The 14,003-nt window shown below is 33.4% G+C and overlaps 3 protein-coding genes and 1 long non-coding RNA gene across 10 annotated transcripts in view; 2 read left to right on the top strand and 2 right to left on the bottom strand.

The window, feature by feature from the left end:
- The window catches only part of klar (klarsicht), a 326,898-nt gene extending 323,113 nt beyond the window's left edge, over positions 1-3,785 (bottom strand). For 6 of the 7 annotated variants that reach the window (XM_089728517.1, XM_089728516.1, XM_089728519.1 and 3 more), the window contains exon 1: positions 3,497-3,785. The gene's annotated coding sequence lies outside the window, so the exon portion shown is untranslated. The remainder of the gene's footprint in view (positions 1-3,496) is intronic. The other variant, XM_089728514.1, reaches the window with a different exon arrangement.
- A 1,057-nt stretch (positions 3,786-4,842) lies between these two features.
- mRpL19 (mitochondrial ribosomal protein L19) lies at positions 4,843-8,384 on the bottom strand. The gene is made up of 6 exons (XM_028184311.2): positions 8,189-8,384; positions 7,852-8,094; positions 6,387-6,529; positions 5,971-6,150; positions 5,404-5,558; positions 4,843-5,041 (listed from the first exon to the last, which is right to left on the bottom strand). Exons 1-6 carry the CDS (start codon positions 8,250-8,252, stop codon positions 4,909-4,911), a joined length of 918 nt encoding a protein of 305 aa, XP_028040112.2. The 5' UTR covers positions 8,253-8,384; the 3' UTR covers positions 4,843-4,908.
- A 1,842-nt stretch (positions 8,385-10,226) lies between these two features.
- On the top strand, positions 10,227-12,584 carry LOC114250436 (short coiled-coil protein homolog). Its single transcript, XM_028184304.2, has 2 exons — positions 10,227-10,626; positions 10,775-12,584. The coding sequence occupies exons 1-2, from the start codon at positions 10,362-10,364 to the stop codon at positions 10,915-10,917; spliced, it is 408 nt and encodes a 135-aa protein (XP_028040105.1). The 5' UTR covers positions 10,227-10,361; the 3' UTR covers positions 10,918-12,584.
- Positions 12,585-12,945: 361 nt separating this feature from the next.
- On the top strand, positions 12,946-13,939 carry LOC149502618 (uncharacterized). Its single transcript, XR_016323309.1, has 2 exons — positions 12,946-13,130; positions 13,427-13,939. It is a non-coding gene; the product is annotated as an uncharacterized LOC149502618 (long non-coding RNA).
- Positions 13,940-14,003: the final 64 nt, after the last annotated feature.

The following is a 14,003-nucleotide window of genomic DNA, read 5'->3' on the forward strand; positions in this document are numbered from 1 at the left end:
CCATCGACGAACTATCCAAAGTCTACCTAAACGGCGCCGCATACTTCTCATGGCAGAGAAGGTTGAGGAGCACGGCCTTTTATCAGGAATTGCTCTCAATTTTACTCTCTAGGTGTTTAAATTTACCTTTAAATTACGATTAAGATGTTGACTGTTCGAATGATATTTTTCAATCACTTCAACACTACCACAACCTTCAATCACTACTTTGTATCTTAAATATTTTTTATTAATGTACTCTGGTAGGGAATTCCTAATTTACGTGAATCATTAGTAACTGAGGAAATGAAAGAAAAGAAATGTAAACTTATAAAAAAAAGGTAACTCCTTTGTACAAATGCAATTAGAAATGTAACAAACGAATAAAAAGTACTTTTGTTAGACGAGGCACCTAATTTTTTATGACGCTCGTAAAATACAAGCCCTGTGTGTTTGCGCCATTGCGCTACGTGAGACGTTGTAAACATTCGTAACTTGTCAATATTGATTGGATTACCGGTCAGCGACCTACGAACCGTGTAAGCGAACTACTCTACTACCTACGACCATTGACTACCAATCTGCACTGACCCTAATCTAACTAATCTTTGAGTACATATGGTTATCGTCTGATGAAAGAAAGCGTACCAATCGAAGGGCCGTATATCTTTGAAATGAATTTACTATAAACTATTGTCCTATTAATTAATGATAATTATAAAAAAAGTAAAATAAATTCTTACGAATTTGCGCTAAATCCTTTTCGACCATATCACATTTTGTTGGTGGCCGGACAATATTTAAACCAAAATAGATTGAAGTAAATGCAACTTTTTTTTTATAATTGTGGGATTACTGGTGGCCCGGAGGCCTTTCCAATTTCACCAGGACAGGTGAACAAGCAAAGGCTCAGCCCGGAGGGGTGGGATTCTCTAACAGCTGCCCGAGCGCCTCCAAAGGAGGCCTAAAGCCTCAAGAGCAGCTGCTTCGCGAATGAATCTGCTACTGAATCGGAATCGTGACCCGTCGAGAAGATTCGACAAGACACTCAACGGACTGATGCATCGGTTAAGTTGCACGTCGAACTCTTTGCCGAGTTCGACGAGTACGGTTATTGGGGTCCCTAGGCCTGCTTCTATTGTTAGAGCTGAAGGCGTCTAATGCAAGAGTTGAAAATAAATGCAACTTGTTTTTCATGTAGTGGGCAGATACGATTCTAGAGCCGACCCTAATTTATTGCGTTCACTAGAGCCTATTCTTCTTCTCAGTCGTATGCACTCTTGGCAGAGTGGTCGTGGTCATCACTTCGGTTGGTGGTGCGCTTCACCAGAGCCTATAGATCTTATCTTATATTTGAGAGGCTAGATGGACGAATAGACCGACAATTCGATCCTTACTTCTCCGAGCCCGCACACACACCAGAATGTACATACAGCCGGCCATTTTGATGCGAAATCAATTTTATTAATTGCAAAAATTATCAAATAAGCTAGTATACTAGTATTAACCAACTTGCTCCAATCCTGCACAGGTATTAATACGTACTTAACACAAAACGACTTCCGCGCTGGAGGAATAACGTCGTGTAATAAAGACGAAACACGGAAAACTGTACTTTGCGTAATTACTCTTGGTAGGGTATATTGTAAGCACACATGGTACCACTATCCTCTCTATTGCTGCCGGGAAGCAGTAATTCGTTCAGGTGAAGAGTGAAAATGCCCTTATACAACACAATTGAGGCTTCAACCTGATCTGTCAGGGTGGGTGGAAGGATTCAGATTATTTTCTAGTTGGCTGTGATTTTGGTAACCAAATTATGAAATTAAGAACATGAATACAAGAATCAGATAGGATACTGTACTGGGGTTGGATGATGAATAAGTGATTGTTCTAGATGAGTGAAAAAACCAGAGTTGCTATTTCTGATTGTGGTAATATTATCAAAAAAAAAAACCATTCTTCCTCAGTTAAATAGTTTTTTTCATTGAATTATTTATAACCAAATTCTAAGTTGTGTAAATCTCCTCTGTATCTACTAATATATCTAAAGTGGAAGCCCTCACTCTGTTTATAGTCACTATTATTTATATTTTACTATTTTGTTTACTGAAGATTACTGTCAGAAGAATGATTGACATTACTCAGCAATTATTTCATTTAAGTTGATAACTTCACCTTAGATCTGTTTTATTTACAAATAAGTAGTATGCATGGAATAGTAATTCAGTTAACTTGGTGACACAGTCACCGCTCTAGACTGCTGAGTGGAGGGCCATTGATACAATTCCCACATTGGGAACACATTCAAGTGAAAAACAAGTTTGTTTGCTCTTTGCCTGGGTGTTTGATCTATACATATAATTATATTTTTTACCATATATTATATCTCAATCTCTAGTTCTCTAAGTCTCATAGTACAAAGAATCATATGTTGGTATCAGATAACATACATGATTTGAACCTGTTTTTTTTTTATTTGATTTCTTCAATCAGAAATGGATGGTGGATGTGAAAGGCAAGAGACCGAAAAGAATTAATTGGGTGGACATTAGTTGGAGAAGAGAATCAGAAATTCTTTAATCAGAATTTAACATAAATAATAAATCAACAATAATAAACAAATTACAAGCAAATTTCAGAACTCTGACATTCTAATTTCAGCAGTCTTCATTTACGAATAAATATATTCCTAAGATTTCTTTGCAGTATCGTTAGAGTGTTTTTATTACAAAAATGTCAACTGCAAAGAGCACACAATTAATTCCTATTTACACTTTTTTGTTTTACATTAAACTTCCTTTTCCATTTCTTCTTCAAGGGCATTGGGAAAGGATTAGACCAGTGACAATGGGGTTGGGACCTGGAAAAGTACAAATTGATTGTGAGTTAGATAAATAAAGTTCTATTCTTATGCATAGCTGTTTAACCTTAAGTTACTGAACTCAAACTGATGATTGCGATGTGTATGATAATCCTTTATGTATTGTTTTTTAAATCTTAATTTTGTTATACTGAATATTCTACTAGCAGTACTATATTTAATCAAGTTTAATATTGTTAGTTGTAAAATATAAAAATACATAAATATTTTTACTTACACAACATATTGAGTGTCTGTCCCTCTTTAATATACATTGCAAAAAAGCATGCAAGTTTATTGCATGATGACAACAGCTAAATTAAACTCTAATGCTTATTGGATAAACTTATTAAAAGCAAAAGTTATCATAATCATCAAATTATAATGTAATTCTATAAAATTTTAAGAATTTATGTACAGATTACAATGACGCATAATCGATAAATCAAGGTTGCCCGTACAGAATGCAGTTGCAGTTTTGCAATACGGAAACTGCTTACCGCTGATCTGAAGAGCATGTACCGTAAGCATAATTAATTGTAACGGTTTTTGCGATTACAAAGAAAATTGTACAATAGTTTTCGACTTTTAAACAAAAAGAACTAAACTCCAATGGGGAACTTCGGTAAATTATGAACATAAACAGTAACTTACGGCGCGACAGGTGTACACAAAAGTCCAAGCTTCAAGAAAGTTTTACATTACAATAACTGAGAAAACTTCACAGTGTTGACACTTATTTTAGCGAGTATTCACTTTTGATTTCAATTTTCATGGTCTATAACGATCTCAAGGAAATGCTATCAAGAACTAAAAATCCTTCGATGACCGCCCGCGCCGCACGCACGCAAGCACTTAAATTGTCTTGTATTTTGTGAACAAGCCAGCCATTTTATGTTTTCTCTCGGTAACATTCATATCCCTCAGACCTAAGAACTATTTTACTATGTTAAATTGCAGAAACTTCACAACTTGAGTTGTCAAAAAAGCAACACACTACATCGTCAGTGTTTTGTTAAGTGTAAATAGTCTATGGTTGTCAGCAATGTCAGCATACTATTCTATTTTAGTTAATAGTTTGGGTTTAGATAATGTACATATTAATTAAAATACCCTATTATAAAGAGACTACCGAGGGATATTATATTAAATGTCCACAAGTAGGGTCTCAAATCTCAATTCCATGTACTCAGGTTTTAAGTTACGTAATCTGTGAAAGACTAGTGAATGAGTTATTACGACACTTTTTAATACATAATAAAACATAGATATAAATTAACTTATTTAAAAATTTCTTTCTTCTGTGCTTGTGTATCAGCATTATCGTTACTATTTTCGGAGGGTAGAGAAGTGTGGCGTTTAAGAACGCACACTTTTATGATGCGTAAGCCGGAACGCACGAGTGGGAAAAATCATATAGTCTGTGACACGGGACATTTTTACCGCCGAAAATTTAAAAAATAAAAATAAAATATAATGTGTATAATAACTAATATATTCGTAAAATAATAACTTAGAATTGTTTATGCCGCTACAACAATAAAACTCCTATTGTTTCAACTGTGGTGTTAATTACATAAAACAATTTTACGGCAAAATATAGAAGAGACTATAATATGGACTCCCTTAGAAGTAAAGAAGGCCATCTTGTTTATTTTTAGAGACAAGTTGAAATAGTGTTCACCTGTAAAAAGTAAGTCTTTGTTAGAAGACTCACCGAACGAAGTAGCGCTAGTGTAGGAAATGGAAATTATACTATGAAGCAGCTGAGAATGAAGTTTTCAAAAATCCTCTTAGTAAAATCGTGTAAATTAACTTTATACATAATAGATCGCGAATCTTCAAATCAGCGGTGGCATTCACATTTTGTTTTCAAGGGGTTCCAGTAAACCCTGAACACGAGATAAGTCTTACGGCCGACCCTAAGCTCTGGCGCGTTTCCTCCAAAACGCAATAAAAGTAGAAGACACGACAGTCCATCTATCAAAAAAAACACAACAAACTTTAGCATATTTTATTGTCCTAATTAATAACCATTTCTATTTTTTCTACTTTTTTTATATTTTTCAACCAAGTTGCGTTTTAGGGGCACTAAAGGTGCGTTTCCTTGTTGATTTCTTGCGCGCTAGTTGTAACTGCTGTAATTGACTGTTCACTTCAGACCAAATATCGGTCTGTTCCTCAATTGGAATAGTTTTCCTGGAAATAAAACAGATCATGTTGAAATCTTTTGAATAAAGATTGGCCATGAATTAATGGTACGGCTTTCTTTAATCCTAAATCACTAGCCACTAGTCAATTGTGTAGGTGTTCCATCATTACTTGGGATTTGGGGAGTAGTCAGCGGCGGCAACGATAAGGTGATTATCATGACGCATAGTCTTATCGAAGTACCGTTCCGACGCTAACTTCCACAAATGAACTCCAAACAACATTGTTTAATGTTGTTTGGAGTTGATGTTGGATGGCCCGTGAGCCTTAATTATAATTATACTGCCTTAATAAAACTAATGCAAAAAGAAGTGACTTAACAGCCAGTTACTAATTAGGATACATTTTACCTGTATTGCTTCATCAAATCATATTTTTCCCAGGGTGTTTTTCTTAGTTCTCTTCTCACTTTATCTTTTTTTGTCAAATACTGTTCAATATTAGAAATTCCTTGCAATTCTTGTCGCTCCCATCGTTCAAGCCATGGTTTTGGTTTAAGTTCAACCTTTTGATAAAAATCATTATTGTTAATTAAAAAATCTAAATTTTAAATGATTTAGAATTTAACATGTTTTCTACCACCATACTTTTAAGAATACCAGAAGCCAATTTAATTATGTTAAAAATTGATTATAACACTTATTCATGAATCAGATGCTATGCTCATGTCTTAATAAATTTTCTGTTCATTTAGTTTTCTTCTCTTTCGAAAGACCAACTACACTCACATTTATAGTTTTTATACAAAGTTCGATGTAATGACAAAAAATATGTTCAAAGTGTCAGTTATTTTTGCTAACAGCGAAAGAAGTCTATATGATATAGTGTGTGAACAAATGAACAAAAACAGTAAATCTTAAGACATAAACATTAAAAATATATTTTATCCCACAATAACTTTTAGAGTACAATATTACCTTCACTGGATTAATGGGTACTGGAGTTCCTTCAGGTAGCATTTCCGGGTCCATATCAAATGAAAAAGTGCTATACTCTGGCAAAGCATCACGCAGATAAAATAATTTATCATCAAGACGCTTTTCAACACGTAACACTTGAATCTTGTGTATTGTTGGATCATATAGATCATAGCGTACCTGTTAAGTTTCAAATACTTTGTGTTGAGTAAATTTTATGTAATAACTAGTATTACTAAGGATTTTGATTCTATTTGTTTTATTCATAAGTCATTATCAGGGTTTATAAGGTCACATTATAAACCCTGATTATAAGAAGACAGTCAAACTTTTATTTATAATAATAATGAGTAACACTTTTCAAACTTTTACTTTTTTTTTAAAGTGAGGCATGCAATTTTTTGCAAAAAACATACCTCAACTCCTTGATGATCAACAACATTCCTTAGAGTAAACTCAGCTCTCAATCCACATCCTTTTCTCTCAATACATACTCCAACAAACCTATTGGTCTTGCCTTGTGAATGAGGATCAGCTATTGTTACTGCCAAGATAGACCCTGGTACATTAGAATTATTTATTAAGAGTTTATTATACTAGTCTTTAAATTCAATAGTTTCTTTTATAGTAGGTAGGTTAAGATGAATAACCAGCTAATAATCTTATAATTACATAGGAACATAAAGCTTGCAACAAATATTAAATTCCCAATTTCTCCATTTGACCCAATAAAAATAAAGCAGTTCACAGAAGAAGAGTTGCTTATATTTGGAGGAAAGAAGAAGATTGCTGGTTTTACCCTATATCTGCCCTTACTGCAGCTAAAGTAGCACCACTCCCAGATAGTATGTGGCAATTAAACAATGAGAAAGTACCATGAGATTACTTCCAAATCAACTATAAAAATAGGTCTAGTATACAATTTCAATCTTCAAGTGATCTGCTTAACTCCAAATGCTATAATCGCTGGTAACAGAAAAAATCAGTGGGCATAAATGCTACAAACTATAAATAATGTGAGATGTATCGAGATACTGAAATTTAACTAGAGAGGAGCAATACAGTCAAAATCTGTTATAACGACATCGAAGGGACTGCTCATATTCAGTCGTCAAAGCCGATAGTCGTAACAACCGGTGATGCTTAATGTGTATCGTGCAAGTACAAACAAATCGATAGGGAATTATTGGAATAATATATTTACATAATACGCGATTTTTCTTCAATATTAATTTGTTTTCTTTTTCTTTGCGACATTTTGAAAGTTTCACGAATAACTCCACAGTTTTGGTGCGTCTTGTGTATAGATAAGTAACAAACTAACTGAAGAGATATGAAGAAGCGGGCTTTGACTCTACCGCATGCACGTGTTTTGTTTCTAAGAATTAGAAAAGACCCTACATTAAACTAAATCCTATTGTTTTCTTTCCTGATCTTAATAGCCATTGAAGACAAATGTGGATACCTATTCAAATGGTTTACAATACAGCCTACCCGGTCGTTCTAACAGATTTAATTCTCCGAAATATTAGTTAAATGTGGTCGTTTTATGAGGTATGTCGTTATTAGCAATGTCGTATAAAGCAATGTTTTTAATAAGGCGGTCATATAGCATTCAGCCGGGACCTTTGTTCTAGGTTATTAAAACCGGCATGTTGTTCTAAACAATGTCGCAGTAAACGGTTTTGACTGTATATTAAATATTGCCTCAAAACACTATCATCTAAAAATATGGAGAGTTAGAAATGAAATAAAAGCCTAAATATAAGTGGAGGCAAGTAGTTAGCAAAGGGGCTTTTAATCATATAGTATGCAATAAATTTTAGAAAGTTGTGATTCAGTACATCAATGAAGTAATTAATTTATGTAAAAATTACATACCAACATAAAACTCAGGTATGTCAATCTGATTTCTACGTTTCAACATATCCGCCCTTTCTAACTTTTCTCGCAAGGAATTACGCCATTTAGGGTTCGGATCAGGCAGAAATTCGGGGTAGGCATGTCTATTCTCCAACAGAGGATTCACCTTTTTAGGTCTACGCCTAGACGTCTCAGCTTTTTCAGTCACCTCGAGTGACGCGAGTTTTGCCTTCTCCGGTAGCGAAGACAAAGTGCGGCAGTCTAAAACATGTGACGATTGCCCATAATTAATTGACGAAAACTTCTTAAATTCATTGTTTTAATATTTTCAAACAACAATTTTCTATTTCCTAACCTCTGCGCGTTAACCATTTTGCAACTGTGAACAATTCCGTTGATTTTCTTAAAGTTACAGCCATAGGTACTTCTTTGATAAAACGAAAATACCCTTGAAAACACGAAAACACGATAGTAATCCCTTACATTGAATAGGAAAATTAAATTTCCGATTTTTCGTGTTGTCTTACTAAATCTAAGACCATAGATTTTTTGGTACAATTTTTCCTTATTAGGGAAGGCAATGGGATCTTAGCCCATACGACCTTGGCTGTTCTATATAATTTCTAAAAAAAAATTCAAAAAAGCCGAAGCCAGGGCTTATATGATTTGTGTTAAATACTGAAATAAAAATTTCATTAAGGCCGAAGCCAAGTCCTTTATAATTTCTTCCTGAAATAAAAATTTCAATAAGGCCGAAGCCAAGTCTTATATAGACCATAGATTACCGCACCGCTTAAAAATGTTTTTCTTAGTACCAGTACTAGGTACCACCTGTTTTTTTTAAAAGAGATATTATGACCTGGTAACAAAGACCTTTAAGAAATGTCTTATTATAGTTTATATTGTTGTTTTTATGAAAAATGATAATATGGAGTGAAATGAAATGAAGATGATCAATTTGAGACATTAATCAACTGGGATGAAATAAAATAAGATGAGATGATATAAAATGAAAATCTCAGTAAAATAGTGGTCATTTACTGAGATTTTTTCAGTGGACTTTTTGGAGGTTCCCGAGAAGTCCATTCAGCGGCTTTGTTTTATTTTCCCTCGTTTGTGCACTTTCACAGATATTAAACAGTTAATAAACCTCCGTTATTACACATTTGAACGTGAAGAAACACTAAATAGACAAAATAAAACAAATCACACAACTTCACTCCTCGCGCTCCCGCCAAAAAGTCTACGACCTCTCAGTAGAGAGTACAGATTCATAATAAATTACATAAAGAGACAAAAATCACAGATAATTATATTAGTTACTACATAGATAATAGGTATACATTAAATACTTTTATATTATTTGCTTTATACCGGTCACTCGTGTTCACACGAATACGCAAACCCACAAGTGTAGGACGACATTTGCAAATGATTATGCAAAGTTTTCGCTGCATTCGTGGCTTTCCAAGCTGTGTCGGTTTTTTAACGGACATCAAAGCGCGCGAACCGCGATCCTTCGCGTAGTCTCCCACACATTCGTGTGACCAGTTGCGCCCACGATTGCGAAGGTAACGGACGTTTCGCCATTTTCATAGTTCGTGGCGTCTACTGTGTAGCATACCGTCATCATGGATTGGAACAAAACCAAGGTGATAGAGTTCATTGATCTCCTGCAAAATGAATCGACCATATGGGACCCTCAAAAGAAATCTCATAAAAACAGAATGGCCGTTAATGACGCCTGGGACATAATTAAAAACTCTTTTTCTCTTTAATGTTTTAATGACGAATTAAAAAAGAAGAGAAATTCGTGAGACATTCGTAAACAAGTGTAGGAGGAAGCGCAAACGGGTTCGCAAATTGAATACCGAACCCATTTGCACAGCCGCTAAGCTTGCGAATGAATGTCTGACGCCCACTCACATGCGCGCGAACACTCGTACAATGTACAAATGTTCGCGCGCATGTGAGTGGCCGGCAGTAGACCAAGGCAGACCTCGCATTGGGGCACCCACAGACAGCTCACCGAGTTTCTGGCCGGATCTTCTTAGTGGGTCCAGTTCAGTGTTATATTATAGGTTCAGTGATGCAAATATTGTATCATAGAAGGCTTATTTTATTTTCCGAAAGAGACCAAACATTAAATCAATTTATTACCCAATTCAAATTAGTTCATCTAAGTTCCCAAGAAAAATTTTCAAAGGCTACTTCATTTCATCTCATTTAACACTTATGGGGTTGTTTTATCTTGTCCCATACAATCCCATGTTATTTAATTTATTTCTTAACGTTCTTTCGTTAACATTCCACTCTTTATAGAAAAAACGTGAAGCTTTTTATAAAAAAGATTGTCTTATGGCTTGTAACCCCTTTGCCTATCGAACGAACAAATGCTACAAAAAAATCAACGTCATAACTCTTATTAAAATAATATCGATTGAATGTTATAAACATCTTTAAAACTTACCAGTATCCTAATATTTAATCTATGCCCAGTTTACCTAAAAGTTAAATTATCAAAATAAATGTCCGTTATAATGCAGAAATGTGGTGATGATAATATACCTCTTGCAGATGACGACCCTCAAGTCATCATTTCCGATGACACGGATAACAACCGTTTAGATCATGGTCGTTCGATGGACTCATTACCCAGTTCTTACACTGCTGGATCTTCAAGTCCTGGCTTAAACGGACCAGCTAGTTTTGAACCTGATTCCGGCATAGATGAGCAAGAGGAAAAGGCTCGTTTGATATCACAAGTTTTGGAGCTTCAAAATACTCTGGATGGTAAGTTCAAATACTAATCATATGGAAATTTATCTACTCATAAACATCACTTTGATAATGACTTTAGTTTTGTTTTATGGTTATCAGATAATGTATATAAACTGCAAAATCCTAACTTATTTAGAAAATACTTTAATTTTGTTTTCAGACCTTTCACAAAGAGTTGACTCTGTTAAAGAAGAAAACCTAAAACTCCGCTCCGAGAATCAAGTTCTCGGACAATATATAGAAAATCTCATGTCGGCATCATCAGTATTTCAATCCACTACTCCCAATATACAAAAGAAGTGAATTAATTAACCATATTATCTTCATTGGTTTTTAGTAACTTATGTTGTTGTGTAGGAAACATAAACCTCTGATAATTAATTATTAAATAGCTTGTTACTGATATTATGATACAAATATATCTTTGGGTCCTTGTGCATAATTTATTATATATTTTAGTCAAAAAAATGCTTAATCTTTAACTATCTAAAAATCGGTTGAGGCAAAAAAACAAAAATGAACCGAAAAATCTATAATTATTCTCACAAATAATTCCCAAATAAAGTTTCAGGCAAGAATACATCCAGTATAAAATGAGTATTTTTTTATATTTTCCTACCTTTCTATAATTGTGTAGAGTTGGTATATTTAAAATGTAAAATGTTTTTATGTTTTTATTGTTGTAATGATTTATATTATTACGTTTTAATTATCCAGCCTGGATTATTTTTTCATTTTATTTCAAGAGACAGATTTAGTTTTTCGTCAGAATATCCTCAAATAGGACAAATCTGTTGTTAAGAAATGAAATGTTAAAATACATACTTAAATGCTGGAAATTAATTACTCAAACTTTTAGTTAACAATTACATTTTCTATCAAAAAATTAATGAAATGTTTCTACTTTTGTAATACTGTTTATTACAATATTCCAATTAATTTTGTTAAAAAACTAAATTAAACTAATTATTATTAATTATTCATTTATTCTTTTGCACACAAAAACAACTTGTTTTTTTATTATGGCATGCATCCCAAGCAGAATGAAATTAACAAAGCGACAATGCCCTTTGTTAACACAAAAACATGGTAAATTATAAATGTAAGGTGTTATTTCACTGCGAAAATGTGATAATGCAGTTGATCTATTAATTTATATGTAAGATTTAGTTAAATATTTTCTTACTGTGTATGTTGTACCATTGGCACTTGTATGTTGCTGGATATTTTTTTCAACATGATGACTGATCTGATAAGGAAGCTATTTTTTTTTTAATAATTTATATGAATACTATTGTAAAATGTTTCAATTTCATGATGCATTTTAAGTTTTTCCTTTATTTATCATTACTTGCTTAATTTTAATGGTTATAGACAGGTTTTGTGTATACAATTGTTATATGAGGTGATGGACGTTTATGCAACGTTTGATGATTATTAAATAGAAAACTACAAAGGAGAGATCATTATTTCAGTGAAACTTCTGTTTTACGAAATATCTTCTTTGTCAAAATAGGTGGAGAAATATTTCTCTATTCCGAAATGATTGGTTTTACGGAAATACGCAAAATCGCAATTGCCTCGTTGGTAATACTAGTAATAATGAAATTTTTAACAGAAAGCGGAATCATGTTGGTATTAATATACTATAGGTAATTTATGTAGGTTCTCAATTCTTAAAATATTTTATGTTTTATCACAAAACCCTGAAAAGCACTAAGTGCGCAAGTTTGCATGCCCCCCATATAAGCTATATGTACTGCACGCTTTTGAGATGTATCACGAAACAATTATTTTTACAGAAATACATTCCACTGCACACTATAAAATTACAGTTTAAGGTACATACCTAAACTTAGTAAAATGCAAAATGAATTAAATTAAGTTCTCTTAGAGCCTCTCATGTAAATTGAAGTCTTCATGTTCATGTTAAAACAGCTTATATTTCAATTATAAAAAGTAACATCAAATGTGTTTTTTTTTCTTTAGCCCATATATTATTATATAACTATTTTGATTGTTGTAAATAATATATAAATATATATTGTATTGAATAAATATTACAAAATACATGTCGCCATGATCTTGCGCGTTCCTTAACTGAACACCAATTAACAAATTTTGCGGGGTTTTATTTGACACTTATTCTTTCGTCGTGGTCAACCTCATGTCTCAAGGTTGGTGACAGAATTCACGTTACAGTGTATATGTATAGGCTCCTGAAACCACTTAACAAAAGATAAATCGTGACATCATACCCGATCCTGTGGATCGAATGGTAAACAGTCGACGTCGCCCTAAACCTTCGATCAACAATAGTATATAACTAGATACACGGTCGGTGCAGAAAATCCGTCTCGTCAAATAACAGCTCACTTGAAATGTGAGCTGTTATTTTGTTTAGTTCACTTCAAACAGCCAATGTCAACCCGTCTCACAATGCCGCAGTGTGTATTCAAAAGTTGCAAAAATAATGCCCGAAAAAGCAATTTAACGGCTGAAGTATCTTACTTTCGGTAAGTACATGAAGTATAAACTATATTTTAGGCTTTAAACTAATAAATAATATTAAATTTTGAACAAAATTACCGATTTTTAGCCACCGCTACAAATGTTGGCCAAGGCTCGGCCAACTGATGGACAAACTTTTGCTTAACAGAACAGTAAATGCATGGAGTAGATTTGTGTCGTAATAATTTTTTAAAATTTGTTAGCAGTACTTCAAAATTTGTTGGTTAAAATTGTTTAATGCTGCTTTTGTGTCTGTTTGTTGGACTCTCATTAGATACTTAGCTTTCCATTTTTATTTTAGCTTTCCTAGCAATCACGTGTGCAGAATGGATCTCGATTGTCGCCAGAGAAACAAGAGATGACTTTTATAAGCCAGCTAAGATCTCCGCTTATTGACACTGGACATCTTTGCCTTCCGTGCTCACGACTACTGAAACGTGGTCGAAACTTTGTTATAAAAATACCGCGCTTGAAACCGTTTAAACGTTGTTTTATTATGTGCACTGGTCGCGAAAACTTAAAAATAAATATTACACAAAAACGTAACGCTAATAAAATAATAAGTAATGTATAGATACTAACAAACATACACTTCCAAAACATAAAAAGTAAACAACTAAAGTTTTACTTTAATTCATTAATAAATTATTTTAGTGTTCAGCGCGACTCCCATACTTCCTGTAGTAAATAGAAATCGAAATTTCAAGAAGCAAAAATAAATAAAGCAAAACGATGTTAGTTCTCAGAGCAATTAAGGGAAAAGTTACTTTATTTGTTGTCCTTTAAGATTGATTTAAAATTAAAAGTTGTTTAAAATATGTCTTTTTATTGGTAAGTGACAGGAGTAATTTATTGCTTTGCTCGTTTTATGTGACGAA

This window comes from Bombyx mandarina, chromosome 07, assembly GCF_030267445.1.
Source record: "Bombyx mandarina strain Sakado chromosome 07, ASM3026744v2".
In the NCBI taxonomy this organism is placed as follows: Eukaryota; Metazoa; Arthropoda; class Insecta; order Lepidoptera; family Bombycidae; genus Bombyx; species Bombyx mandarina.